This window comes from Clinocottus analis, unplaced genomic scaffold (assembly GCF_023055335.1).
Source record: "Clinocottus analis isolate CAN_PGR_092001 unplaced genomic scaffold, fCliAna1.0.p SCAF_12, whole genome shotgun sequence".
In the NCBI taxonomy this organism is placed as follows: domain Eukaryota; kingdom Metazoa; phylum Chordata; class Actinopteri; order Perciformes; family Cottidae; genus Clinocottus; species Clinocottus analis.
In genome coordinates this window covers 20,726,978-20,753,375 of record NW_027175843.1, presented here as the reverse complement: position 1 = coordinate 20,753,375, position 26,398 = coordinate 20,726,978, and the positions used below count along the sequence as shown (strand labels likewise).

The following is a 26,398-nucleotide window of genomic DNA, read 5'->3' as shown; positions in this document are numbered from 1 at the left end:
CGAGAAGGAAAGGAAGGAAGCCGAGGACGGCGCCGGCGCCGGCGGGCTGCAGGAACGCCGGCTCGACAATTTGATCTCCGTGGCGTCCGAGCCGCCCGTCCCCCACGTGGTGGCGTGCTACCGGGACGCGCCGGCGTCGCTGGACAAGAGCCGCATCCACCAGCTCATCGTGGACCTGGAGTGGAAGATCCCCAACCCGCCGCCGGAGGTGTACGCCTCCATCGAGGAGGACCCGGGCCGCGCGCGGCGCTACCTAGCCGCGCGCATGCTGCGGAAGCTGCAGGACGGGCTGGGCGCCGGCGTGGCCGTGCACGTGGTGCCGGGCCGGATGGAGATGAAGTGCAACTTCCCCCCGGCGTCCTTCTACCTCTACGAGTACAAGCACCGGCTGGCCTCGGGCACCGTGTGCGTGTTCGGGTGAGGCGAGGCCACGCCCCCGAACAGATGTTCCACCACCGCAGTGGGCTTCATTCTGTGTTCCACAGCCGCATTAACGTGTCTTGTGTAACATTACATCCAAATAAATGTCATTTTAGAGAAAAAAAAACGTTTTATTTATTTATTTAAGCCTTCCTTTAAAGCAAAAAACCCCCACAAAATCCCAGTTTATTACAACTGGGCTCTTATCTAAGCATCCTTAATCCAGATTTAAGTATCTCAACAAAGACGAGGAATCCTCCTCTCATGGTGCAGCAAAGTCTCCACTGAAGTGAGTCTGTGCAGCGTCTCAGTTTCCTCTGGTCTCAGCTCAGAAGACAGTCCTGAAGCGAGAGTTGTGAACGCGACACGGTGAGATTATGTCAAACTAAACAGGTTGTGTTTGTGTGGCCAGATCTGAAACACGATGAGCCAGACGACCAGACGGCTGCGAGTTTAGAGCTTTAGTCAGATTATGTAAATGACGGGAGGTCAAACTAAGGCTAGCATCGTGCTGTATAGAAGAAGACGTGAAAATATTGAGATATAAACTCATGTTTACAATGTTTACTGAGAGAATACATCAAGAGAGAAGTAGAGTCACTTATATAGACTTCTATACAACCAGAGGAGTCGCCCCCTGGTGGTCAGGAGAGAGAATGCAGCTTTAACACATGAAGCATAGACTTCTATACAACCAGAGGAGTCGCCCCCTGGTGGTCAGGAGAGAGAATGCAGCTTTAACACATGAAGCATAGACTTCTATACAACCAGAGGAGTCGCCCCTGGTGGTCAGGAGAGAGAATGCAGCTTTATGATATTCTCACTCTCTCTTACAAAAAAGTAGCTTCAAATGAAGTTATTTGTTGTTTGGCTGCTTGTGTTTCTTGCTCAGTCTTTGTTTTGTTTTAATTGATAATAACAATAATGGTTAAAGCTAAAAACTAAATAAAAGTTAAATACTTTTCCAAATCCATCTGGTTTTTTATCACTGACATTTTAAAACATGGAGGCTGTAAATCGCATCAACAAGGAGGCAGAGAACAAACGTTTGACCCGTCTCTACTGTCGGGGTCTTTGTTTATTCATATTCATAAGCGAATAATAATAATAATAATAATAATTATCGGCCAGAATCAAAACTGTCCGATCTCGTGTCCAACGTGAGTGAACCCGTCTCACTGTCCGTCACGTAATCACATCAAATATCTAGGAAAATATATCCGCATCTACAGTAAAAAAAGAAAAAAAGAAGGGAAAAGAGTCCAAAGCGCGGCGCCATGCGGCCTCACACGAGTTCCCCGTCGGGGTCGAGCGGCGCCAGCGTCTCTAAGTCCTTCTTGACGTCTGGGAATCCCTCCAGCGCCTCCTGAAAGTCGTCCCAGGACAGAGAGAAGCACTGGCAGTCGGTCAGCGCCTTCACGGTGGCTGGATGTTTTCCTTTGGCCAGCACGCAGGTCTCTGCCGGGGAAACCACCAGAGCGAGTTAATGAGGAGTAAAACCATAATGACGCGGGGATGACATCTGACAATTAATCCCAAATTAATTTCGGGAAGCCTGCTTAGCTCTAAACGCTGCAGAGGTCTGCTGCCAAGGAAAAGATTAGGACCTGGTCCCACTTAAAGCCAGAGAATTAAATAAATCCTCCAAATTGGAAAATATAGATTTTTTAAATTTATCTTTGGGTTGACAGGATTTTTTTTTATAAAGAATGCTCATATATGCAAATAAACTAATGCTGAGGTATGAAAAATCTAACTTGTATACTTTTGTTTAAAAAACCTTGAGAGGGCAGACTGAGCGATTGTTGAATAAAACTGTAAATCAAAGCTTGTTTTATGAAGAAGAAAAGGCGCAAAACTGCTGTATCTGGATGTATTGAACACCAAAAATAATATACAAGAGAAATATATGATTTGGTACATGAGAAAATTCAAACAGCGTTCAAATAGCCCCAATGGTCCCAATGCCCCAATGGCCCCAATAGTCCCATTGGCCCTCAATGCCCCAATGGCCCTTATGGCCCCAATGGTACCAATAGCCCCAATGGGTCCCATCGGTTCCATTGGGGCTATTGGGTCCCAATGAGTTCTCGTCTGAATGTTCTCTGTACTAAACCCTCTAAAAGGTTAAACAGATTAAATTTAAAGCTATTCACAAGAGGAAGGTGACTGACTGCAGAGCGGTTATTTAAAAGGTCATGTGGACATTTAATGTGTTAATTACTTCAAAAGAGATGTATTTTAGATCTTCTGATCATTTTAACCTTTAAAAACATCTATTTTTAGACCTTTCCTCTAAATGTCAGACCAAACTAAAAAGTGTGTGTCTCTGCAGCCACTAGGTCTGTTTTATAATGTTGTTATAATAACAGGAACACATGTGAGATGTTGTTCAGGTGTGTAAATATCAGTCTAGATGTTTCTGGTTAAGAGGAAATGAAGATGACTCACAGAAAGAAATGAAAAGGTTTCAGGTCAGACTATAAAAACAAAACACTTTCAGGATGATTATTAGTTTGAAATGATGCAGCTGTAAAGTCAGACTCTAACAAACCATAACACAACATGTCAACATTCAATAAGCAAACATCCCCCTGCAGCATATTTAGCTCCATTCTCTTCGGTGCTGCAGGTAATCCACAGAAGAAGCCGTCAGCGGTTCTTTGTGGTCGAGAGCAGCTCCGGTGACGTCCGAGGATTATCCGACGTAAAAGTGACAGGTTTTTAAAGAGTTTGTGACAGCAGCGTATACGGTCCAGCTTCTCTGTGATGGAATCACTTGGTTGTTTTATTTTACACTTAAAGGGCCAGTAGTGATGTTTTATAGTGTGTTTACGAGGTACTCCTACACACTCAGTGTCTTACTGCAGTAGACGGAGCGTAGTGGACGTATTTCAAACACTTCAAAGAATCAATACCAGTTTCAATGAGCGCTATATTTAGAATATCTTCACCATCAGCCCATGCCAGACTCCATTGATAAAACCAGTAATTCTACCTCACAGACCACAGCAGCTGCTGGTCTCCATCGGCCAGTTAGTTTGTGTTCTTGAGTGAATCTAGTGAAAATAAACTAACCCTTTAACACACTAAAGTCACACGATAACACAAACTAACTCACTGATGGAGGCAGCAGACCAGAAACTGAAGTGTTCTGTATGAGTTAAAATACAGCTTTTTGTCAATGGAGTCTGGTTTGGTTCTACACTTAAACTGACTGCTCAATAAAGGGGGTCTTTCTTTGAGGGGAATAAGTACTTTAAAGCACTTAAATAGGTTAAATAGGTTGAAACGTTGTATGAAAAGTAGTCAAAGACAACTATGTTCCTTTCTTTTAAAGTGGAGCACATGTGGAACTCCCTCGTGGTTCTCTCGCCTCCTTCTCCCCTCTGACGTCACTGATTGCTGTCTGGAGTCACAAAGCAGATCCTCCTGAACCCCAAACTCACCCCCGAAGAAGTCCCCGTCACAGAGCTCCCTCTCGTAGGACTCGGCCTCCATGACCACCTGGCCGTGGTCGATGAAGAACATGCGGTCGCCCGGGACGTTCTGCCGGACGATGGCGTCGCCCTCCAGGAAGACCTCGTACTCCAGCTTGAAGAGGACGGCGTTGATGAAGTTCTCGTCTCTGGTCTGGAACATCGGCACTTTCCTGAGCAGCCGGCTGCACATCACCATGAGGATTTGCTGCAGAACCAACCACAAATACACAAATACATAAATACACTGCGAGTTGTTATGAAAGCAGAAGACGTGAGGTGAAGGCCGCGCCGCACCTCTTTGAGCGCAGACGACACCGTGTCCATGACGTCCTTCTCCTGGAACCACTTCCCCCCGTAGCGCGCCTGGTAGTAGTTGCTGATGCGCAGCTGCAGCTCCGGAGGAAGCTTCATGAAGCCCATGTAGTGCTCCAGACGGCTCATCTGAGGCGCAGCGGGGTCAAAGGTCACAGGTTAAAGGTTAGGTTTGATTTTGAAGGTCACAGTCAGGTTTAATGTTAAAGGTTAAAGGTCACAGGTTAAGGTCTCTGCTTCTCTAAATTGTTCATTTGTTCAGTTATTAATATTTGAGGTTTTCTTACGCAACTTAGTCAAATTGTATATGGTACAATGAAGTAACAAAATAATAAATATTATATAATCATAAATTATCAAATTCATCAATAAAAAAATAAAATGATAAATTATGAAATTTAAATAATTTATAAAATTGATAAATAAAAAATGAAAAACATGAAACAAATAAAGAAATAAAAAATAAAAAAATTAAAACAAATAAATAAAAAAGGAAATTAAAAATGTAATTCTTAAAAATAAAAATAGAAAATTAAAAAATTAAAAAATATCAAATTCATAAAATAATACTACATGCTAAAATAACTCATCTCTTTTGTTCCCGCTCCCTCTCACCTTGCTCTTGTACTCCTTGGCGGCCGGGTCGATGTTGGCGATCATGGTGGTGGCGTTGGCCACCAGCACGGTGTACATCAGGCAGCCGGACACCATGCTCACCATGACGATCCACATCTCCACATAATCTGCAGGAACGAGACACAGAGACACCGGAGCGCCGTCAGTGAGGCGCCGGGTATTTATACCTGAGCAGAACGGGATATCTCTATTTGGAGAAAGATCCATAACCCACTGGTGGGCGCGTCCATGGAGCCGTACGACAGCGCGATCATCTGGGACAGCGCCCGGAAAACTCCCCACGAGTACTTCACGCTCACCGTGGCGTTCTGGGAGAGGAGGAAGGACGAGAGGAAAGACACGATAGCGTTCAAATAGCATTCAAGCGTGTACGTGTGTGAGTGTACACGTGGTACTACTGGAGTACACTGCAGCAGGGAGGTTCCGTCACCATCAGGTTCTCCTTGCGGACCCAGCAGTCCGTGGGGAACTCCTCCAGCATGGGCACAAAGTACTGGATGCAGCCGTTCCAGTGGCACAGCAGGAAGATCATCATGAACAGGGACAGGATGCGGAAGAACAGGCGCACCACCTCCAGGTTGGCGTTGGACACCTGGGGACACGGAGAGGTCATGTGACACGGAGAGGTCATGTGACACGGAGAGGTCATGTGACACGGGAGAGAGGTCATGTGAGAGAGGTCATGTGACTTCATGTTGAGAGGTCACGTGACTTCAAGTAGAGAGGTCATGTGACTTCACGTAGAGAGGTCATGTGACTTCATGTAGAGGTCATGTGACTTCATGTAGAGGTCATGTGACTTCATGTGACTCTGTTGCAGATGGTCGGATCTAAACCGCTTCATCAGCAGGAAGATAGAAGGCGAGTGCAGCTGGAATAACGGCAATAATCCCAGATTCCACAGAAAAACGGTGTGTTTGTAATCTGGGATTTAGGGATATGAAATATTATCAATTAATCTCCAGGAACAGCGTTGTTGCATAGATATTGTTCGTATTATGACGTTGTGATTTTCATGTAAAAACTGGTTCTTAAGTCACGTCTCTGTTTAAATGAAGGTTCTAATCAATAAATATGAATATGAAACTTTGGGATTGGAACAGAAAATCCCAAAACAAGCCTGAAACAGAAGAGCAGACCTGCGCTGGCGGGACCACGCGACTGGAAATGAGACGAAATAAAACCTGGAAGACCAGAACACGAGCTGGCACAAAGCGGAGACGGACCAGCGAGCCAAGATTAAGTCGACCTTGGGGAGGACGCAGCCCTGCGGCCTTCTGGGGGATTAGTTCAATAAACAGATTAAAACTAAATTAAAACCAGGATGAAAACTTCTCGTTCCAAAGCCAAAGTTTCCACCATAAAAACAAACGTTTTGTTTCTGCTGGTAGGAGACGACGTAGATTACGCAACATGCACGCAGAACCTGAACCACCGATTGGCCGAGAACGCACGGGATTTACGAAATAAATTACAAAATTACAAAAAATTACAAAATAATTATATAAAGGATAAAAAGAATATATATTTAAAAAAATATATTAAAAAATTTTTTTTAGAAATATTTGTACAATTATTTTTTTTTCCAAAACATAAAACAAAGTAATTTTTCAAATATTTTTTTTTAATTAAAAAAAATATTTGTTTATAATATTTTTTGAAATACTTAAAAAAATCAAATCATTAAAAAAAAAACTTTTTAAAAATCTTTTTTTTAAAATACAAATATAAAATGTTTAAATTAAAAAATATTTTTTAAATAATTTAAATAAAAAAAAAAAAAAATATATATATATGTATGTATATTTAAAAAAATGTTTTTAAATTAAAATGAAGTAAAGAAACACAGTGCAGTAAAGATGTGTTTTGTACGTACTTTCTCCACCTCGTTGAAGAAGCGGACCAGACGGGAGACGCGAGCCAGCCGGATGAGACTCAGGATCCTCACGAACATCAGGATCCTCATCATGCGGTTGGTCTTGGACGGGTTGTCGTCGTGCTGGTAATGTAAGTCCTGGGAGCATGAATACAGATGTATACGCATTACTATTGTTTATATACACTATTGTTTTATTCAAAGTATTGTATTTGTACTTGAATCTGAATCTGAGTGTTACATAAGTTCATCTTCATCATCATGAAGACTAAATGAAGTGAAACAAAGTCCATAATGTGTTTGTGAAGCAGAACACTGTTTTCTGCTTCAACAGCGTTTTCATTATGAATTCAAAATGTTGTATAACTGTAAGCATAACTGTCATTGTATTAATTATCATTTAAATACTGAACCACAGTTACATAAAACACATTTAAGCCAAAGATATAAACAAACATTTAATAAGAGCAAAGTTTAAGTTCTCTTTTTAATAAGAATAGTGAATACATTTCCCCTTGTGGGATTAATAAAGTATCTATCTATCTATCTATCTATCTATCTATCTATCTATCTATCTATCTATCTATCTATCTATCTATCTATCTATCTATCTATCTATCTATCTATCCATCTCTCTCTAAAGAAAGAGATTGATGGTAAAATGCAGCATGTTTGAGATGCATTGTTCATATTTGTTCATAATAAAAAATGATGTCTCAGCACATTTCTCTTCTCCAGCATCTTGTTCTTTATGACAAGACAATGAATTGATACAAAGACCCAGACGCACAGCTCCACAAAACACACACATCCAGGACAACAACACAAAACACACACATCCAGGACAACGACACAAAACACACACATCCAGGACAATAACACAAAACACACACATCCAGGACAACGACACAAAACACACACATCCAGGACAACGATACAAAACACACACATCCAGGACAATAACACAAAACACACACATGCAGGACAACGACACAAAACACACACATGCAGGACAACGACACACTCAATGCATCTTTCCTGAGCGTCTGGGACGCAGCAGTTTATGTGACGAGGAGCAACCTGCATCCCAGTCATGAACTTGTTGTGCAGCGTCTACACAACAGCAGAGCTCTGTGCGTTATCACCGCAAACAGCAGGATGTATCCGATGGGGAAGGCGGCGATGACGTCCGGGATGAACCAGGTCCTCAGGTAGCTGACGCGGATCCGCTTGATGTCCAGAATAGCTTCCTGTGAGCGGACAGAGAGACGGATGAGCCGGACCGCCCTGCATAATGAAACACCCGCAGCCGTCTTCACGTATGACATGCTTCACGTATGACATGCTTCATGTATGACATGCTTCATGTATGACATGCTTCATGTATGACATGCTTCATGTATGTCATGCTTCACGTATGACATGCTTCACGTATGACATGCTTCATGTATGACATGCTTCACGTATGACATGCTTCACGTATGACATGCTTCACGTATGACATGCTTCATGTGTTCCATGCTTCATGTATGACATGCTTCACGTATGACATGCTTCATGTATGACATGCTTCATGTGTTCCATGCTTCATGTATGTCATGCTTCATGTATGACATGCTTCACGTATGACATGCTTCACGTATGTCATGCTTCATGTATGTCATGCTTCATGTATGACATGCTTCATGTATGACATGCTTCATGTATGACATGTTTTTCTTTTTTTAATAGATTTATTTATCATATTCAGATATATTATTCACATATTTTTTACACTTAAATACAGCGTATTATTTATATATTTGTATTATATATTTGTTGTCGTCTCTCCGTTGTGATCTTTGATCAAACTCTAACACGAGACTTTTCCTTTGGGATTAATAACGTTCTCTCTCATCTGAAGCACAACCAGATGTTAACACACACACACACACACACACACACACACACACACACACACACACACACACACACACACACACACACACACACACAGATTGGCTGGATAGAGGTCGCAGAGTACGAGCTGAGGAAAACAAACAGGAAGTAGATTCATAATACTTCATTGAAATGTTTCACTTCTCATTCATTCAATTCATCGTAATCCCTGTTATAAAACCAAACAGCAGGTGCCAGTTTCACCAATATCCAGGAGCTGAAGAGGAGGAGGGGTGTGTGTCTGTGTGTGTGTCTGTGTGTGTGTGTTGTTAATCTAGCCTTTTCGTGTATTGAGTAGATTACAGATGGGCAGAGATGGATTACAGTCTCCCAGATTGTGTCTGAAAGTGGAGCGAGCCGCGCTCACCTCGCTGTCCTCTGCGATGATGCCCATGCGGAAGTTGAGCGCCACGTCGATGAGGAACAGCGTGTCGGAGAACACGTTGAAGCCTTCCCACGCCAGCCCGCTGTTCCCGTCCAGGAAGGCGATCTCCATGGGAATGCCGATGAGGTTGAGGAACGTGATGGCCATCATGCACATGATGTAGTAGCTCCTGCAGGGGGGGGGGGGTCACAACAACAACAACAACAGCAGCAGCAGCAGCATTGGTGTGTGCACACTAAACACTGTGTACTGTAACTGCTCGGCCGGGCTCAGATGTCTCTGCTCTCTGATCCCTCTCTGTTTCCTCTGCTCGCCTTACACGCTCATAATAACAATGTGAATAATGCAGACCCGCACGCTGGCAGCGGACCAGGTCCACCTGGCTCCTCCCCTCAAGTGTCGTCTTAAAAATCAATCCACAGAACTGGAAGGTCAAGAGTGGGAATCATTTTGCTGATTATAAGCTGTTAATTGTTCTTTTCGGTTGTTGTGATTTCCTGTTTCCTGGCTCTTTGTGTTCTGTGATGTTTCTTCGCTTCTACGTTTGTGAAAGTCTGACAGGAGTCATGATTAATTGTTGCTTATTGTTCATCATTAGTGATGCAACGAGCACGAGTGGGGCTGCAACTCACTGGCTGACTCATCTTATGATTATTTACTGACTAACTAATAAAAAGTTGATTAAAGGTCATGCTTGCTTTCCCTCAATAACGCTCCAAAACCTAAAAACATTCAGTTCACTGCAAAAGACGACGAAGAAGAAATCTGTCAAACTGGAACAGTTTTCTTAAATATGTATATTTTTTAATTATTCTAATAGCTGCAGACTATCTTTCTGTCAACATGACTCATCAAGTCATCCTGTGCAGCTCCAGTATGGATTAAAAACAGATAACACATAATCTGTGGAGCAGAGTGAAGCAGAAACTCGCAGCAGCGCCGTAACTTTCTGAGAGAAGGTGAGACTAAAAGTGGAAGGCGGCGTCTCCACAGGACTGACCTGAATCTATCAGATATATTAAATACCTCATGAGGCTGAACGGGTGGATGACAAAGACTCCGCTCTGCAGCTGCCGCCTGCACTCCTGCTCCACGGCCATCTCGCTGCCGTACACGTACAGAGACTGCCGGTTCAGCTGCGGCAGCAGCAGCGCTCTCCATCCACAGGTGGCCGCGGTGCATCCGGCGGCGGGACCCTTCAGCTTCTCCTTCTCCATGACCCGACCTCGGTCCCTCCTCCGGGTCAGCCCAGCGCGCGGGCCATCCTGCTGCTGCTGCTGCTGCTGCTGCTGCTGCTGCTGCTGCTGCTGCTCCTGATGCTGCTGCTGCTGCTCCTACTGATGATCCTGATAATGATCCTGCTGCTGCTGCTCCTGATGCTGATGATGAAGATCCTGATGCTCCCTCTGCTGCTGCTGCTGCTGCTGCTGCTGCTGCTGCTGCTGCTGCTGCTGCTGCTGCTACTGTTGAAGATCCCTCTGCTGCTGCTACTGTTGAAGATCCCTCTGCTGCTGCTGCTGCTGCTGCTGCTGAGGACCAGCAGAGTCTGAGGATGTCAAGTCTGACCTCTCTTCTTGGTCACAAGGTAATTTTCCATCGAGTTGCTCCGAAACCTCAGAGCTTATTGGAGCCGTGTGGAGCGGAGCGAGTGGATACCCGCCTTCCTGCTCCCTCCTTCTCCCTCTCTCTCTCTCTCTCTCTCTCTCTCTCTCTCTCTCTCTCTCTCTCTCTCTCTCTCTCTCTCTCTCTCTCTCTGCCCCCGCCCTGCTCCACCCTTCCACGTCTTTTCTTTTTCTCCTCGGCTCATCAACTATTCAGTATCTGTGTCTCATCCCCACATGAATCAAGTCGTGTCAAGAGGGCAAGGTCCAGCTCACATTAATACTGAAGACAATGTCTGTGTGTGTCTGTCTGTGTGTGTCTGTCTGTGTGTGTGTGTGGGGACATCTGGCAGCGAGTGCCGGCACAAGTTCCTGGCGGGCCGTGTCCAGCAGCGTGTAATCCAACCCTGCGCGCGTTACCTGACGCTGCTGTATGCTCGCAGCCCTGAGCCAGCTCCCGTGCGCGTGTGCGTTTGCACATTTCACAAATGCAGACACACAAACACACAACAGGAGGTGGAATGTTTCATTTCAAACGCTGCAAAGAAGAAGAAAAAAAAGATTTCCTTTTGTACTATTCCTGGCAGGTTCGCAGCAGCGCTTGAAGGGAGCGCGCAGAGCAGGACGCGCGCGCCGGGATTAGCGCAGGGGTCACGGCAGCGGCGGCTTAGCGCGTGAGATGTGTCGAACAATGTGAGGGATATTGGATCAGCTTATTGCGGGGTTTTTTGGCCATCAAACTATTTTTTGCCGGTTCGTAGAGAGGTACAGGAAACACTAAGAGGGTCGGGGTAAAAAAGAGAGAGTTTTCTCCACTGATACGTGACGTCACACAGCGGCAGCCTTTGAGTTCAGAGTCATTAAAAGTGTGTGTTCAGAATCAGCTTCAGCTTCTCTGACGCAAACAGGATGAAGATGCTGAGCATTAAATTCAGAGTACAATACTCAACTTTGCTCTTAACTAAATCCCCCAAAACAATGTCAAAGTGTTGTTTTTCATGGCCTAAAAACCGGTTGTATAGAAGTCCATGCTTCATGTCTTAAAGCTGCATTCTCTCTCCTGACCACCAGGGGGCGACTCCTCTGGTTGTATAGAAGTCTATATAAGTGACTCTACTTCTCTCTTGATGTATTCAGTAAACATTGTAAACATGAGTTTATGTCTCAATCTCTAGTTTCCAGTCTTCTTCTATACAGCACGATGTTCATTTAGTACATTAAGCTCATTTAGAGTCAAACAGACCATAAAGCAGGGGACGCTTTAGGGGCGGGGCCATGAGGTGATTGACAGGTCGACGTTGCTCCTCCTCCGTACAGATATGGTCACTTCCTGTTCACTGGTTGCAAAAGAAACCAAGATGGCGACGGCCGTGATGCAAACTTGAGACTTCGTAACGTCAGTCCACAAAGAAACAGGTAACGGTGTAATGACGTAGTGACGACTACGTCCACTTCTTGTTAAAAAGTCTGCGGTCCCAGCAAAGGACAGCTCATCGTAATAAAGGCCACATGAGTGAATTTGCATTCAGGGACTCTGCTGTGGAACACAGAGCGTGAGGACGTGGTCCTGTGCACCTCCTCCTTCAGGACCAGATTCATAAAGGGACCGATAAAGATTCATCTCAAGGTCACTTCATTACCACGAGCTCGTTCGTGCCGCACCACGTGGATTATCTGGAGCGAAGACTGCAGCATGTTTGAAACGGGGGGAGCATGCGTCTAACACACGGTTCAGAGCGGGAGGAATAATATGCTTACTGGCTCATTTATCTAGCACACAGCTGGCCTGCAACCCGGATAAAGAGACTTCTGCTTACGCGCTGCTTCTCGCTGCTGACGTCTACTGTAGCGCCAGCAGACATGAAAAACACACATCTTCGGCACTGGAGGAGGGAACATGAACAATTTTCTTATTACGAAACTCCCGAGCCGCTGAAGTGTGTGTGTGTGTGTGTGTGTGTGTTCTTCCCACCGGCGACTGTGTGTCACAGCACAGGACGTAATATCTTTCTAAAAGAAGGTGATGAGAGTAGAAAAACAGCAATATTCTGCAGGCTGAGACTCACAATGTTCTCTCTTTTGTATGGTCTGCACAGAGTGTACAACGTGTTTGGATATTTTTTTACAGAAAGACACGACACTGATGTGCTGAAGTGTGACTTGAAGCGTTTTCTGGACCCGGCTTCTCAGTGAGAAGATGTTCTGCTTTTCTCTGCTCTGTATATTCACACCATGGTGACAGGACGTTGGTTGGGAATCTTTCAGCGAGGTTGTGTTATAGAAGAACGAAAATAACTTTGATCTCATCATCCTGCTGTTATTTATCGACCTTTGTAATACAGGAGACATGCAAGCGGAAGATTAAATGTCAACAGCTCTGGTGCTTTTTGTGACAATACTCACACATCATCAATATTTATAGTACGTCTCCTCTGAGGTAGACAGAAGTTAAAACATAGGAATCAATGATGCTGCACAGTGAAACAATACAGAGTTGTTCTACGCCTCCTCCGGCCTCCTCCATCATCGTGGCGTTGATGGCGGTGTCGGTGAGGTTGATGTCTGGAATGTTAAATCACACCTGCTGCAAGAGCATGTGGCAAAAAAAAACCTTTTCCAGAAGGTTTAACATATGTTTCATCATTCAGTTTGTGCTTTAATTTCTATCCTTTAGCCACCATGTGCAACTCTTTATCCGATGTTTACATAAATGCTTTGACCCTCATGAGCCGGACGTGACCTGATTTCATTCTGCTCTGCACTCCAGTCCTGCAAACACTACGACAATGAAGGTAATCTTGATGATCTTTCCTTATGGATTTCATGTGAAATCGTAATCTGTAAAAACAGGCGATGACCTCCAGTTCTGCAGTGAAAGCAGCTGCATTCTCTCTCCTGACCACCAGGGGGCGACTCCTCTGGTTGTATAGAAGTCTATGCTTCATGTGTTAAAGCTGCATTCTCTCTCCTGACCAGCAGGGGGCGACTCCTCTGGTTGTATAGAAGTTTATGCTTCATGTGTTAAAGCTGCATTCTCTCTCTCTCACACACACACACACACACACACGTGCACACACACACACACACACACACACACACACACACACACACACACACACACACCTAAATGCACTTTTAGAGTGAGTCTGCTCATCTGGTCGTTCATAATAAAGGTTTGTCTGCATATGTTTATAATGGAACATGAATAATGACGCCGTGGCAGCGACTTCATTATTTTCTGGCGGCAGAGTGATGGTTTTTCCTTGCGTTCATTATTTATAAGATGAGGAAACATCACAAACATCGATGCTGGGCGACATATTTTATGCATTTGTCTTGTTCAAAGTAAATTACTTTCACTGTGCTACACATGTTTCCAGTCGTAGTAATAAGTCCCACACTTTTGTTTTGCAATAAATAAATGTATTTCAGTGCATTCTCAGATTTTATATTTTGATGGCCAAATGTTATGTTGACAAATGTAATTTTTCTCTGAAAATGTAATGTGTCTTGAAGTCTAATTCATTCATAATTAAACCCTTAATATTTTCAGTTTAGAAGTCCTTTTTGTTCTTTTATTTTTAGTTGTGTCTTTTAAACGTTAATTAGTTGTATGTTAATTGTTGCAACTGCAATTGTTTTGTAATAATACCTGCTATTGTCTATAATAATAATATACTTAACTACTTCTTATTGTATGTACGTGTAATATATAATATTATATCATATATAATATAATATATATGTATTTATATGATATATATATATATACTATATAAATACAAAAAATATTATTATTATATGATATATATATATATATATATGTATAGTCATGTGCATACTATATTATACACAAATATTATTATTATATATTATTATTATATTAATATATATATATATATATATATATATATATATATATATATATATATATATATGTATATGTTTTTTTACAGAACTTAAATAATAGATATTTATATATTATATTAACACCACTAACAGTATTTTTTACATACTGTTTTGCTCGATTTTGTTTAAATAATGTCATAATTTAAATAAAGTAACGTTAAACTCGCTCATTACAAAACACTTGTTACGAAACACCCCATTTCCCAGCATCCCCCGCGGTCTCTCGTAAACTCACACGAGATTACATAAATCCCGCCCACGTGACCCTTTATACTTCCGTGTCGGTTTCTTCCTGAAGGTGAAGCTTCTCTTTAACGCTCAGGTGAGTAGCACGACGCAGATTAACGGCTGCTTTCAGTCTCCCGGTGTCTTTACCGAGCACGTTACGGTTGTTTTACCGGCATGCAGCGGGAAACGCACCGTAAGAGCGTAACGTGACGTTACGTAACGTCTCCACACTGAGAGCTAACGCGAGGACGCGCACGTGGTGGTTCTGTTCAGGTTCTGTCCACGTGCCCGAGACTTTACGTTAAATAGTAAATACCGAACAAGTTAAAGGTGTGTGTGTGTGTTGCGTGCTGCGTGTGTGTGTGTTGCGTGCTGTGTGTGTGTTGTTCCTGTCATTCAAGCTAACGTCCATCCGCCCCGCCCCTTTAGTTGTGTAACATTGTACTGTAATACAAAACATAGTATAAACATGCGCCACTACAACTTAGTCATACAAACAAGTAATAATCAATTAGTTCGAGCTCTAAAACGTCGCCTTTGTAATTTCTCTGTAATTATATAATTTTAATATTTTTTGTTTCAGAACAAATTTACTAATATTAAATTTTTTACATTAATATTATTTATTTTTTTAAATAATTGACATCTTTTTTTAAAAATGCTAAACTGGTCTCAGCTTCTCTATTGTGAGTTATTTTTTTCACTGCTTAAAATATTTTTGTCGAAGGAATGCACTTTTAAGACTTAATAATATTACACTGTGTGGTGTCATAAAGAGCAACTCGTGTTAATTGCAGCCTCACAGTGATTTTCAAAATAAAGCAAACTTCTCATTTCTTAAAAAAACATACTTTAAGTCTTCTTACTTTTCAGAGAAGTGACAGGAATGGTTGTAAACATCTGTAAAGTGCGTGATCTGCGTTGTGTAAGCGTGTCGTGTGCGTCTCATCCGCAGAACATGTCCACGGTGTCCGCCGCCTGCATGGAGCCCGCCGCCGCCGCCGAGGAGCAGAAGAAGCCTCTCAGGCCGTGCTGCGCCTGTCCAGAGACCAAGAAGCTGCGGGACACCTGGTGAGCCGCCGCCCTGAGAGAAGAGACGCTCTGAGGAACACCTGGAACCGTCTCCTCACTTGTGTGTGTGTGTGTGTGTGTGTGTGTGTGTGTGTGTGTGTGTGTTCCAGCATCATCGAGAAGGGAGAGGAGAGCTGCACGGTGCTGATCGAGGCGCACAAAGACTGCATGCGGGCGCTGGGCTTCAAGATTTAACGTCTCTGATGTGCGTGTGTGTGTGTGTGTGTGTGGTGAGTATTTCATGTTTTTATCGTCCCATCAGCTTGTTTGTAAGAATCATTTCTTCATGCCGGTTGTTTGCATCATCAGATGTGAATAGACAAAGAGAGATATACCTCCTTATCTACCTACCTACCTCCCTTCCTACCTACTTACCTACCTACCTACCTCATTCCTTACCTACCTACCTACCTACTTCCCTCCTTACCTTTCTCTCTCCTTGCTTCCCTCCCTACCTACCTCGTTCCTTACCTCCCTCCCTTCCTACCTACTTCCTTCCTTACCTCCTTCCATTCCTGCCTACTTACCTACCTCCTTCCTTACCTAGCTACCTACCTACTTCCCTCCTTACCTTTCTCTCTCCTTCCCTCCCTCCCTACCTCACTAAAGGTAGGGAGCACGGCACATTTTATTGGAGTCATATTTCGAGTGGTGAAGGTTGGATGATCCAGCAGAGTTTTCTCGTCGTGTGTTGCATATTAAAACGTTTTAGAGTCACCGTCCTGTAGCGGTCTGATGCTGTCGAGGCTCTTAGAGGTCTGAACTGTTTGCATCAGTGGAAACGCTGCGAGTAAAGAACAGTTCACCTTCAGTACTTTGTGGTACTAATGACTTCCTGGAGGCGGCGGCCGGCCTCCTGGTGGTCAACGTGACCTTCAGTCAGTTTGCGTATGAAAACGCAGCCGTGGAGGTCTGACTGCAGATGCCCAGGAAGGAGGAGGCTGCGGTTTGACTTTGAGGCCGGCGCTCGCCCCGCTGCCAAACGCGTCCTGACAACTAAGCCGTCCCGACTCTGCAGCGCCGGCGCTGGTTTATTCAACCGGTTTCATTTAATGTTTGTTGGGTTTATCTGCAGTAACGGGGCCGCTTGTACTTCACCAGGAAGCCTCGCTCTCCTCTCGCTGGGTCACTCGTGTCTCTCGGCTATTTACTGATTCTCCATCCCGTTGTTGTGCAGAATCAGACCCGACTCCATGTGACGAGGGGGATTTAGGGGGTTTAGGGGCGGAGCCAGTGCCCAATGTGCTCACATGACTTCACATGAAACACGCCTGAAGCCGCTCGGCTCACGTTTCAGACGCTCTGTTATCCACTTGTCCTTGTGAGAGGAGGAATCGTTAAATCTTTAGCCAGGAGGAAATGTGAGATGTGATGCAGAAATAAATCACCAAACAGCGTTCAGACGGTCCTGGAAAACCTGGAGAAGTCCTTGAAAAAACTAAATTTCCCAAAGTTGTGTTAAAGTCCTGTAAATGTGTTTATATTCATGTGTTCATGACGTTCATTTAGTTATAAATAATGAATCTGCTTTTAAAAGAAAGAGGCTCAAAATATCAGCAGCATACATACAGGCATCTATATAAATGTTTATTCTTTTAATCAAACTATTGTCTCTCATTGAGTCGAGTCATTTAAGGTTTACTGTATGCTTTGAATCCTCATTGTTAGTTTAAATACTACATTTTATCACTTTTTACTGTTTACACACACATTTCACACAATGTTTGATCATGAACATTTGGTTTAAAGTCTTGGACATTAGTTTAAAAGTCATGGAAGTCCGTTGTTCAGACGGCGTATGAACTGTAATAATCACATATTTCTGCTCTATTTAATCCCGGTCTGTGTTTCCTCCTCAGTGTTGCTGTGCAGGACGACCTTCATGTTCCCTCTCTCCTTTTATTTATTCCTCCTCCAACTGTGACCGTGCTCTTCCACTCTGAAGGCTTTCTGTCCTTTTTGTTTCTGTTTAAAATGTTTTTTAAAAGTCTTCAGATTTGAGAAACGTGTGACTATCTGAAACGTTGAATAAAAGTGCTATGCAACACTGTCCTGTCTTCATTTAAAGCTCTGGTATGGACCCCCCCCCCCCTCCCTCCTGAGCGGCTCGTTGCTCCACACAGTTGCCGTCCCCGGTATGCACTCAGGTTTAAAAATAACTCGGCCCCGTGAAGTCAACACTCGGCGTATCTGCATTCTTCCTCCTGACGTGCGGCTGACGGAGGCCGTCTGCTCCGACGCCACCGGGCGGCCCGCTTCCTGTCCGCGGGCCGCGTCTTTAACCACGCGCACGGTTCATCGTGACCTCGAGGGAAACATGGGAAGCTGAAGGTGTTTCTGTCTGGATACGAGTGTGAACACGTCAGAGCCGTCACACGTGAAATCCAGATCGTAATAAAGCTGTGAGTCACTTTCAGCATCGAGTTACTGCTGAGGAAGCTTCAGCTGAGGAGGCTTCATCTGAGGAAGCTTCATCTGAGGAAGCTTCATCTGAGGAAGCTTCAGCTGAGGAAGCTTCATCTGAGGAGGCTTCATCTGAGGAGGCTTCATCTGAGGAGGCTTCATCTGAGGAGGCTTCATCTGAGGAAGCTTCATCTGAGGAAGCTTCATCTGAGGAAGCTTCATCTGAGGAAGCTTCATCTGAGGAGGCTTCAGCTGAGGAGGCTTCTGCTGAGGAAGCTCCTCTAGAAACTATGTTCATGACTTCAAACTGCACCAAGAGATGCAATATCTGCATATACGTGTTTATGTGTAGATATACATATGAAATTATATCAAACACTTAACTCACTTTTCTTTACCTTTTTAACAAGTCTTTAAGTTTTCAAATGCTTCAACCAAAGTAAAATATTTCCTTCTGATTTGACCGTAATCCAGATTATTTCATGATTTAAGGAGCCAGATCCCTAAACGTGTGCTGAAGGACGTTAAAGAAGTGTCTCGAGTGTCTTGTTGGTCCCACGTCACACAGCCTGTTAAATCTATTTAAAGTCACTGTGAGCAGCGTCCATGTTGTTTCTGGCGCCCCCTGTGGTCTAAAGAGGTAGTGCCTCTGAGCACCAGGGTCCCTTCAGAAAACCTCGTTCTACTGCAGCAGGTCTGACAGGCTGGTCCTCTCAGTCCTGGTTCTGGTTCTCTTCCCTCAAGAGGAGGAAGAGGAGGAGGAGGAAGAGGAGGAGATGCTGCTGCTGCCGGGCGTCGAGCTCTCCTCCTCTCTGTGACTTTAACTTGGGTTAAATCTGCTTCAAACACCAGGGTCAGAGTCCAGGTTCTAGTCCTGAGCTCTTCCTCCTCGTCCTGTTGTCTGATAGTTTAGCTCAGAGGTGTCAAACATACGGCCCGCGGGCCGGATCCGGCCCACCGGATAACTGTTCAAATATAAGAGGAAAAACAAATAATACATTTTTAGATTAAAACCTCTGATCCTCTGCTGCAGATAAACAGAGAGCTGATGTCTGAATTATTGGTCTTTATGTTTCTTGTTATTGTTGAAAGACCTTAAAATAGAGTTCATCATCCAAAAACCTTCACCAACGATAAACAGAGAAATATTGTTATTTATGCGTTATTATGCTGTGATCTTACTGGACCGGCCCGTGTGTTCAGCCGGTGTTCACACCTGAAACCCGACACAACCGGACCCCCGAAGGGTTCTCATAAAGGAAGAGACTCTTTCTTCATGTGAGTGACACATACATGTTTGTTCTAGTCCCTGTCCTCCCTCTGGCTTCCTCTCTCTCTCTCTCTCTGTTATGTTAAGTAGCAGGCCTGCTTTCTGTCCACCTCTCTCTCTCTCTCGCTCTCTCTCTCTCTCTCTCTCTCTCGCTCTCTCTCTCTCTCTCTCTCTCTCTCTCTCTCTCTCTCTCTCTCTCCTCTTGGGTTTCAATTCCAAACATGGTTATCCTTCTCGGGCTCTCTCCCTCCCTCCCTCCCTCTCTCTCTCCGCGGCCTCCCCTCCAGCTGCTGGCGACCACAAACTCACGGGGAACGCCACCGGAGAGACGACGGGAACGAGGGAGGAGCGAGGGAGGAGGGGGACGCAGAATGAGAGAAGAAGGAGAAGAAGAACCCCATTCCAGCTGCGTTCCTGTGACGCACCGAGCCGTGAGAAGGAACCCTCTCTTCTGACGCTCTTCTGTCGGCTGTTCGCTTCCCTCAACAAAACAACAACACCGTCGTCGACGTCGTTGACGAGTTCCTCATGAACTCCTCCGCGCTGCTGGACGGCCTCCTCTTCCCGCCGCTCTGCGCCGGCTGGAGCAACGCCACGGAGGGCGCCATGTACCACCTGGGCAACACCCTGCTGGTGCTGGGCTACATGGGCGGCAGCGGCGCCTACGGGTGCCTCTTCATCTTCGGCCTGCTGGTGCCCGCCCACGCCTGCATGGTGGCGTGGGCGTGGCTGACGCCGTGCGGCGCCGACGCCCTGGCCTGGAGCGCGCTGCTGCTGCTGGCGAGCTCGGCGCAGGTCTGCCACCTGCTGTGCCGGCTGCGGCGTGAGGGCCTGCGCGGCTGCGGCGAGGAGCTGGCGGCGCTGTACCGGGCCGTGTACCTGCCGCTGGGCGTGCCCGTCCAGGTGTTCAAGGAGCTGGCCGCCGCCTTCCAGAACAAGGTGCTGGAGCTGAAGGCCGGCCAGACGTACGCCGTGGAGGGGAAGACGCCCATCGACCAGCTGTCCTTCCTGCTGGCCGGGAGGTGGGCAGTGTGTGTGTGTGTGTGTGTGTGTGTGTGTGTGTGTGTGTCACACCTACACACCTGGACTACACTACATAAAGCCTCTACACAACAAGTAGTAGCAATACTTCAACATTTCAGATTTTTACTCCACGACAAAAGTCAGAATTAATCTCGGGGGGAAATGTTGTTATTGCAGGATTCATACACATTTTTCACCAATGGCTTTTTATGACTTTTAACCACATTTCCATGACTTTTAACAACATTTCCATGACTTTAAACCATATTTCCATGACTTTAAACCATATTTTCATCACTTTAAACCATATTTTCATGACTTTAAACCATATTTCCATGACTTTAAACCATATTTCCATGACTTTTCCATGATTTATTTTAAGTTTTCTTCACGCTATCAATCAGATAATCTTGTGTTCCATATTTAAAGTCCTTATCCAACTAAAGCTGTCAGATAAATGAAGTGTGTGAAGCAAAAAGTAAAGTATTTAAACTTCTTCTCCACTTGCAGGTTTTAATGTCATTGAAAGTATGAATGAAGTGAATTCCACTTCTCACCCGTTGCTTTTATGAACTGATATTTATATTTGGGTCTGTTTCACGCTGTTGGCAGCGAGTAACACAGGAAACGTTTCCTCTTCGTCCAAACATCCTCACAGTGGAGCCATGAGACACCATGAGATGTTGTAAACAGAGTTTGTGTCTGTGAGTCACCGCCGCGTCGCCGACCGCTCCTCTTCATCACTTTAGATTAAATTTAAAACAACAACGCAAACACAAAAAGCTAAAAACGACGCTCGTCCATCTTCTCATTTGTCTTTTAAGACAAACAACAAGCTAATCTCCGGTGTTAACGTTACCCGGGCGCTTATAAAGATTTGAAACCCCCCAAAAATAGGAATTTAGTTGAGCATGAACAGACATATTTCCAGAAGTGTCATATTCTGCAGCTTCAAACGTCTGTCAGGTCCAGAAGCAAACCGATGGTTAACGCGTGAGCGCGATGCTGCGACCGATAGCCGAGAGGTAGATCTTTTGTTTCCATTGGAATCAGAATCAATAAAATACACAACTCTGAAAAACATGAAATACTGAACTGTTGTCGTTAGCTCAGTTAGTTCCGTTAGCTCTGTTAGCTCCGTTAGCTCTGTTAGCTCCGTTAGCTCTGTTAGTTCTGTTAGCTCAGTTAGTTCCATTAGCTCTGTTAGCTCCGTTAGCTCTGTTAGTTCCATTAGCTCTGTCAGTTCCGTTAGCTCCATTAGTTCCGTTAGCTCTGTTAGCTCCGTTAGCTCCATTAGCTGCTCTCCTTTGGCTCAGCCTTCACCATGTTGAGAGCCGTGTGGATGCAATAGTACGTTGACCCAATTTTATAACAATACAGCAATAGTACAACATGCATTATTCTTTGTACTTTAAGTATATTTTGATGCTAATACTTTTGTACTTTTACTTTTGAATGCATACGTGTAACTTTTACTAAAAGAGCACATGACCTCTAATGGAGGTAATGGAGCTAATGGAGCCTTGTAGTTAGACTTTTAATGAAGTGTCATTGTTTCATGGTTTGTAAGTAGATCTACTCCATATGGAAGACCATTTCCTAAAAAAGTTAGTTATAATTCTTTTTTTTTGGCCATAATTCTGATTTTTTTGGTTGTGGCAGAAATGATCTTCCATAACTTGGAGGTATAACAGACTCATTTCCATTTCTTTCAGTAGACGTCAGGTGACATGAAGCAGCTCTGATTCAACACACTGAAACAGAAACTTCAGACGTAATAAGAAGGAAGACTTCCATGTCTGGTGTGCTGGGTAATCTCACCCTGCGGAAGTTATTCTCTTTAAATAAAACTTCCTTCTGCAGGAGGAACCTCACGACTAAACTGTGACCAGAAAGACTCCTGACAGGAGAAGAAGCAATGTGGTGTTTTGAATTGACCTGGAAGGTGTTTCTTGTGTGTTCCAGCGGTGGTAAAAGTAGTTCAATCATAATAATGTTTTACATCTGCATAACTTTGAATAATGCAAAGTCTTTGGTGATTGGACTCCATCCTGAATTAAGAGAAGCAGGGAGTATTGATGCTGACGTGACAGGAGGACCTATTTAAAGTGTGACAACAGCGCCGTGATTGGCTTAAAGGAACGGCTGCAGAATCTGATTGGTTCATTGGAAGTGCACGCCCCCCGATCAGCTGATGGAGTAATCAAGGAGAATTAGAGACTGAGATTATGAATGAACAGGAGTGTGGAGAGGTCTTCTCCCGCTGGAGCTTCATAAATACCATCGTCTAAAAATAAATCTGAATTCTGAATGTCACAGAAGCAGCATCAGCAAAATGGACTCAAAGTATTAAAGTAAAAGTAAAACAATGTATATTTTTATTCGATTTTTAGAGATAAACTTGTTTTACAATCATCCAATTCCTTCAGTATGTTTTCTGGGTTCATGGAATTGAATAAAAAATAGCACGTATTGTACTTTGATGCCTGTAAAACATGTTTTTCGCCATCATCCATGAGAACATTGTTGATCCCATGACCTCTGACCCTTCAGCTGCCGGGCAGGTGTGTTTTAAGACTTCCAGTAACTGGATAGTCTTCAGATTGTCCACCGCCGCAGAGATATTCATGGTGACGTTTACTCAAAGTGACCTCCAGCTCTCGTTATCACTTCCTAATCCCTTCCTCACTTCCTAAACCTTGTGTCCTTCCCTCTCTCTCTCGTAGGGTCAGTGTTTCTTTGGAGGGTCAGTTCCTGCATTACATCCACCGCCACCAGTTCCTGGACTCTCCAGAGTGGGAGTCTCTCAGACCCAACGAGGAGGGAAAGTTCCAGGTACCAGATCATCATGTTGTTTATAGGATAAGACCAACAGTGTGAAACGATGTGAATGTCTTTGGGTTTTAGGCTGTTGCTCGGTTTTTCCGTGAGGAACAGAAGGATTTGGTCGGACATTTCTTCTGTGAGAGTTGAAGAACTAAAAAGAGAATATCTGAAAGAGTTGAAAGTCTTTGGTTCCTCAGAGGTGTGTGAACCTTAAATGCTCCTCCTCCCCCAGGTGACCATGACGGCAGAGGAAGACTCCCGCTACGTCTCGTGGCGTCGCCGGCGTCTGTATTTGGCGATTTCGAAGGACCGCTACGTGGCGCGCGTCTTCTCCATCATGCTGGGCTACGACATCGCGGAGAAGCTCTACAACCTCAACAACAAGCTGTACCTCAAGAGCGGCGTGCTGCTGGACATCCGGCTGCCCAGCCTGTACCACGTGCTGGCGCCCGCCTCCTCGCTGGGCAGCGAGGGCGACGGCGATGGCGGCGGCAGCGACGGCGACATCGCCAAGCAGCTCCTGCGCGACGAGGACCCGGCGCCGGCCTACCAGATGTCCGATCCGACCCGGTTTCAGCCGGACCCCCTTCAGGGGCCGAGGAGCGATCCCCAGGCGCCCCAGCACGAGCGCTACCAGCACCCCTGGGCGTCAGACCCCGATCTGCCCACCGGTGAGGACTCCACCAGCCTGGTCCTGGAGGACTTTGCTGATGTGGCGGGATCCTTAACGGATTATGGCAGCGAGAGTTATTTGAGGTAGAGGGGCACAGTGCTGCAGCTAACACACGGGGTCACCTTGAGCGCCGTAAGTACCTCACCTGGGCGGGGGGGGGAGAGGGGGGGGGGGGGGGGTTAGGAGGGTTGCACAATTCCTACTAACCCGGCTTCAGATGCGACACGACGGCAAACGTATTATTTAAGGCATTTTTAAAGTAATTATATCCGAATGTTTTCTTCAACCTAACTAACGATTTCATGATCTTTTCCTAAACCTAAAGTATTTCATCATCTTTTATTGAACCTAACTAAGCATTTCAACTTCTTTTGCTAAACCCAATCAACTATTTCACGATCTTTTCTTAAACCAAACTAAGTTTTTCCCGATCTTTTTTTCAACCTACGTATGTTACGATCTTTTCCTCAACCTGTTTTTTACGATCTTTTCCTAAACCTACGTATGTTATGATCTTTTCCTCAAACTACATATTTTACGATCTTTTCCTCAAACTACGTATTTTACGATCTTTTCCCAAACCTACGATTTTACAATCTTTTTCTGAACCTACATATTTCCCAATCTTTTCCTTAACTTACGCATTTTACGATCTTTTCCTAAACCTACGTATTTTACGATCTTTTCCTAAACCTACGTATTTTACGATCTTTTCCTAAACCTACGTATGTTACGATCTTTTCCTAAACCTACGTATGTTACGATCTTTTCCTGAACCTCAGGAAGTGGTTTCCTGTGAAGACAGAAGTTTTTATGCAGACATCGACTCGAGTCGCTGGACTTTCGTGAGATTTCGTTCAAGCCGTTGTGAGGATGCGTCGCGTTGGGGCTGTTTGTTTAATACTTTCTTTGTGTTGAGGAGAAACTGTCACGTTATCAGGATGATGAAGATGATGATGATGGTGATGGTGATTCCTAACCGAAGCTTCCATGTCGACCCCGCAGGAAGTGACGATGACGTCGCTCCGCCTCCTCGATTCCAGCGCGGCAGAGCGCCGCTGGCTCCCACCGACACGCCCAAACTGTAGAACGTTCCCTCCTGGAGAACCCGACACCTGTCACACGTCACACGTCACATGACACCTGTCACGTGACCCTCTGTCCCTGTTCGTCGCCTCGCTTCACATCATCGGTCCTGAGCAGGAAGAAGGACTTTTGGTGCGGTCCAGATTGAAAGTCTCTCGGGAAGCGACGCGGTGCAGACAACACGACCCGACGCATCATTCAGTGAACAATGAAACTTATAGATATGTTAGAGATCACAGCATTTACAAAAATGTATAATTTAACCATTGAAGTGCTCTTCACTGTGTGATTCTGCAGCAGCTGTTGGAAACAAACATCTGGCCGATCAAAGATGGACGCCTGCAGATAATCTGTAGCCAACGTTTAATTCATTACAGTCGACTTAAGGGAAACCTCACATATTATTATTATTATTTCATGCCATAAAAAATGCATTCAGTGAAACAGGAAACAGATGAATTTGGTTTTCATCTCATTGATATTTTATGTTGAAAGTTATGTTTGATTTCACATATTAGAGTATTGATATAACGATAAAGTACTTCACATCTTCTGATGGATCGACGGCATTACACGTGAAATATTTATCTCCAGATCTTTCCAGACACTTTATGAACGGTTTAGATTTTCTCTATTTCACTTTTAATATTTATTTTCATCTGGATGCACATGAGATGCCACCTGGAGGTCCACTCTTACTTCTTGATGACATACTGACTTTGTTTTTTAGGAATGTTTATAACTGAGTGTTTCATACACGCACGTGAACTGAGAATTTGTATTATTTGTCGTGTTATTGAATACGAGACGGGACTAAAGCGAGGAGGTATTTTCATGGGGCCAAGAGTTCTCCATAAAGATCTTTGTGTGCAGTGAAAATGTTGTTTGTTTCTTTCTTACTTTCTACTTCCTGTCCGGCCTCAACACTGAGTTCACGGTGCGTCTTCAGCTCACGTTCGATAGCAGAAAAAAAAGATTCTTCCAGTGTTTCCAGAGCTTCCATGTGGTTTCTGGCGCCCCCTGTGGGCGACAGCGGTACTGTCTCTGAGCACCAGGGTCCCTTTAGAAACCTCTCGTTCTCCAGCAGGATGGTCCTCTCGGTCCTGGTTCTGGTTCTCCTGTTGGCCCCCTCCCTCCAGCGGGTCCAGCAACACATCCTGGAGGAAGAGGAGGAGGAAGAAGAGGACTGGGTCCCTCGATGGTGGACTAGAGAGTCTGAGCTGAAGGAGGTTCTGGACGACACTGAGACCAGTTCAAGT

General features: G+C 44.6%; 3 protein-coding genes across 5 annotated transcripts; 2 read left to right on the top strand and 1 right to left on the bottom strand.

The window, feature by feature from the left end:
- Positions 1-1,463: 1,463 nt before the first annotated feature.
- hcn5 (hyperpolarization activated cyclic nucleotide-gated potassium channel 5) lies at positions 1,464-10,345 on the bottom strand. The gene is made up of 10 exons (XM_068572683.1): positions 10,076-10,345; positions 9,032-9,218; positions 7,872-7,976; positions 6,727-6,864; positions 5,281-5,442; positions 5,065-5,158; positions 4,830-4,957; positions 4,197-4,343; positions 3,870-4,107; positions 1,464-1,878 (listed from the first exon to the last, which is right to left on the bottom strand). Exons 1-10 carry the CDS (start codon positions 10,264-10,266, stop codon positions 1,706-1,708), a joined length of 1,563 nt encoding a protein of 520 aa, XP_068428784.1. The 5' UTR covers positions 10,267-10,345; the 3' UTR covers positions 1,464-1,705.
- A 4,464-nt stretch (positions 10,346-14,809) lies between these two features.
- cox17 (cytochrome c oxidase copper chaperone COX17) lies at positions 14,810-17,905 on the top strand. Of its 2 annotated transcripts, none has more exons than XM_068572695.1 (4): positions 14,810-14,881; positions 15,743-15,858; positions 15,969-16,083; positions 17,721-17,905. In XM_068572695.1, exons 2-3 carry the CDS (start codon positions 15,746-15,748, stop codon positions 16,051-16,053), a joined length of 198 nt encoding a protein of 65 aa, XP_068428796.1. In that variant the 5' UTR covers positions 14,810-14,881; positions 15,743-15,745; the 3' UTR covers positions 16,054-16,083; positions 17,721-17,905. The 2 variants fall into 2 exon arrangements, with proteins under 2 accessions (XP_068428796.1, XP_068428797.1); XM_068572696.1 differs by having other exon boundaries at positions 15,969-16,088; positions 17,718-17,905.
- Positions 17,906-19,835: 1,930 nt separating this feature from the next.
- On the top strand, positions 19,836-26,006 carry popdc2 (popeye domain containing 2). Of its 2 annotated transcripts, none has more exons than XM_068572481.1 (4): positions 19,836-20,553; positions 23,281-23,389; positions 23,613-24,051; positions 25,059-26,006. In XM_068572481.1, the coding sequence occupies exons 1-4, from the start codon at positions 20,060-20,062 to the stop codon at positions 25,139-25,141; spliced, it is 1,125 nt and encodes a 374-aa protein (XP_068428582.1). In that variant the 5' UTR covers positions 19,836-20,059; the 3' UTR covers positions 25,142-26,006. The 2 variants fall into 2 exon arrangements, with proteins under 2 accessions (XP_068428582.1, XP_068428581.1); XM_068572480.1 differs by having other exon boundaries at positions 23,613-24,185; positions 25,059-25,153.
- The last annotated feature ends 392 nt before the right edge of the window (positions 26,007-26,398 follow it).

What these genes read in the sequence shown, in the direction of transcription:
- hcn5 (XM_068572683.1), bottom strand. Translation starts at nt 10,266, where the DNA reads ATGGAGAAGGAGAAGCTGAAGGGTCCCGCCGCCGGATGCACCGCGGCC. An exon ending in TCATCGCAGAGGACAGCGAG is followed by an intron (nt 7,977 to 9,031) that starts GTGAGCGCGGCT and finishes GTCCGCTCACAG; the next exon opens with GAAGCTATTCTGGACATCAA. An exon ending in TGTCGTCTGCGCTCAAAGAG is followed by an intron (nt 4,108 to 4,196) that starts GTGCGGCGCGGC and finishes TTGGTTCTGCAG; the next exon opens with CAAATCCTCATGGTGATGTG.
- cox17 (XM_068572695.1), top strand. Translation starts at nt 15,746, where the DNA reads ATGTCCACGGTGTCCGCCGCCTGCATGGAGCCCGCCGCCGCCGCCGAG. An exon ending in AAGAAGCTGCGGGACACCTG is followed by an intron (nt 15,859 to 15,968) that starts GTGAGCCGCCGC and finishes TGTGTGTTCCAG; the next exon opens with CATCATCGAGAAGGGAGAGG.
- popdc2 (XM_068572480.1), top strand. Translation starts at nt 20,060, where the DNA reads ATGAACTCCTCCGCGCTGCTGGACGGCCTCCTCTTCCCGCCGCTCTGC. An exon ending in TCCTTCCTGCTGGCCGGGAG is followed by an intron (nt 20,554 to 23,280) that starts GTGGGCAGTGTG and finishes TCTCTCTCGTAG; the next exon opens with GGTCAGTGTTTCTTTGGAGG. An exon ending in ACGAGGAGGGAAAGTTCCAG is followed by an intron (nt 23,390 to 23,612) that starts GTACCAGATCAT and finishes CTCCTCCCCCAG; the next exon opens with GTGACCATGACGGCAGAGGA.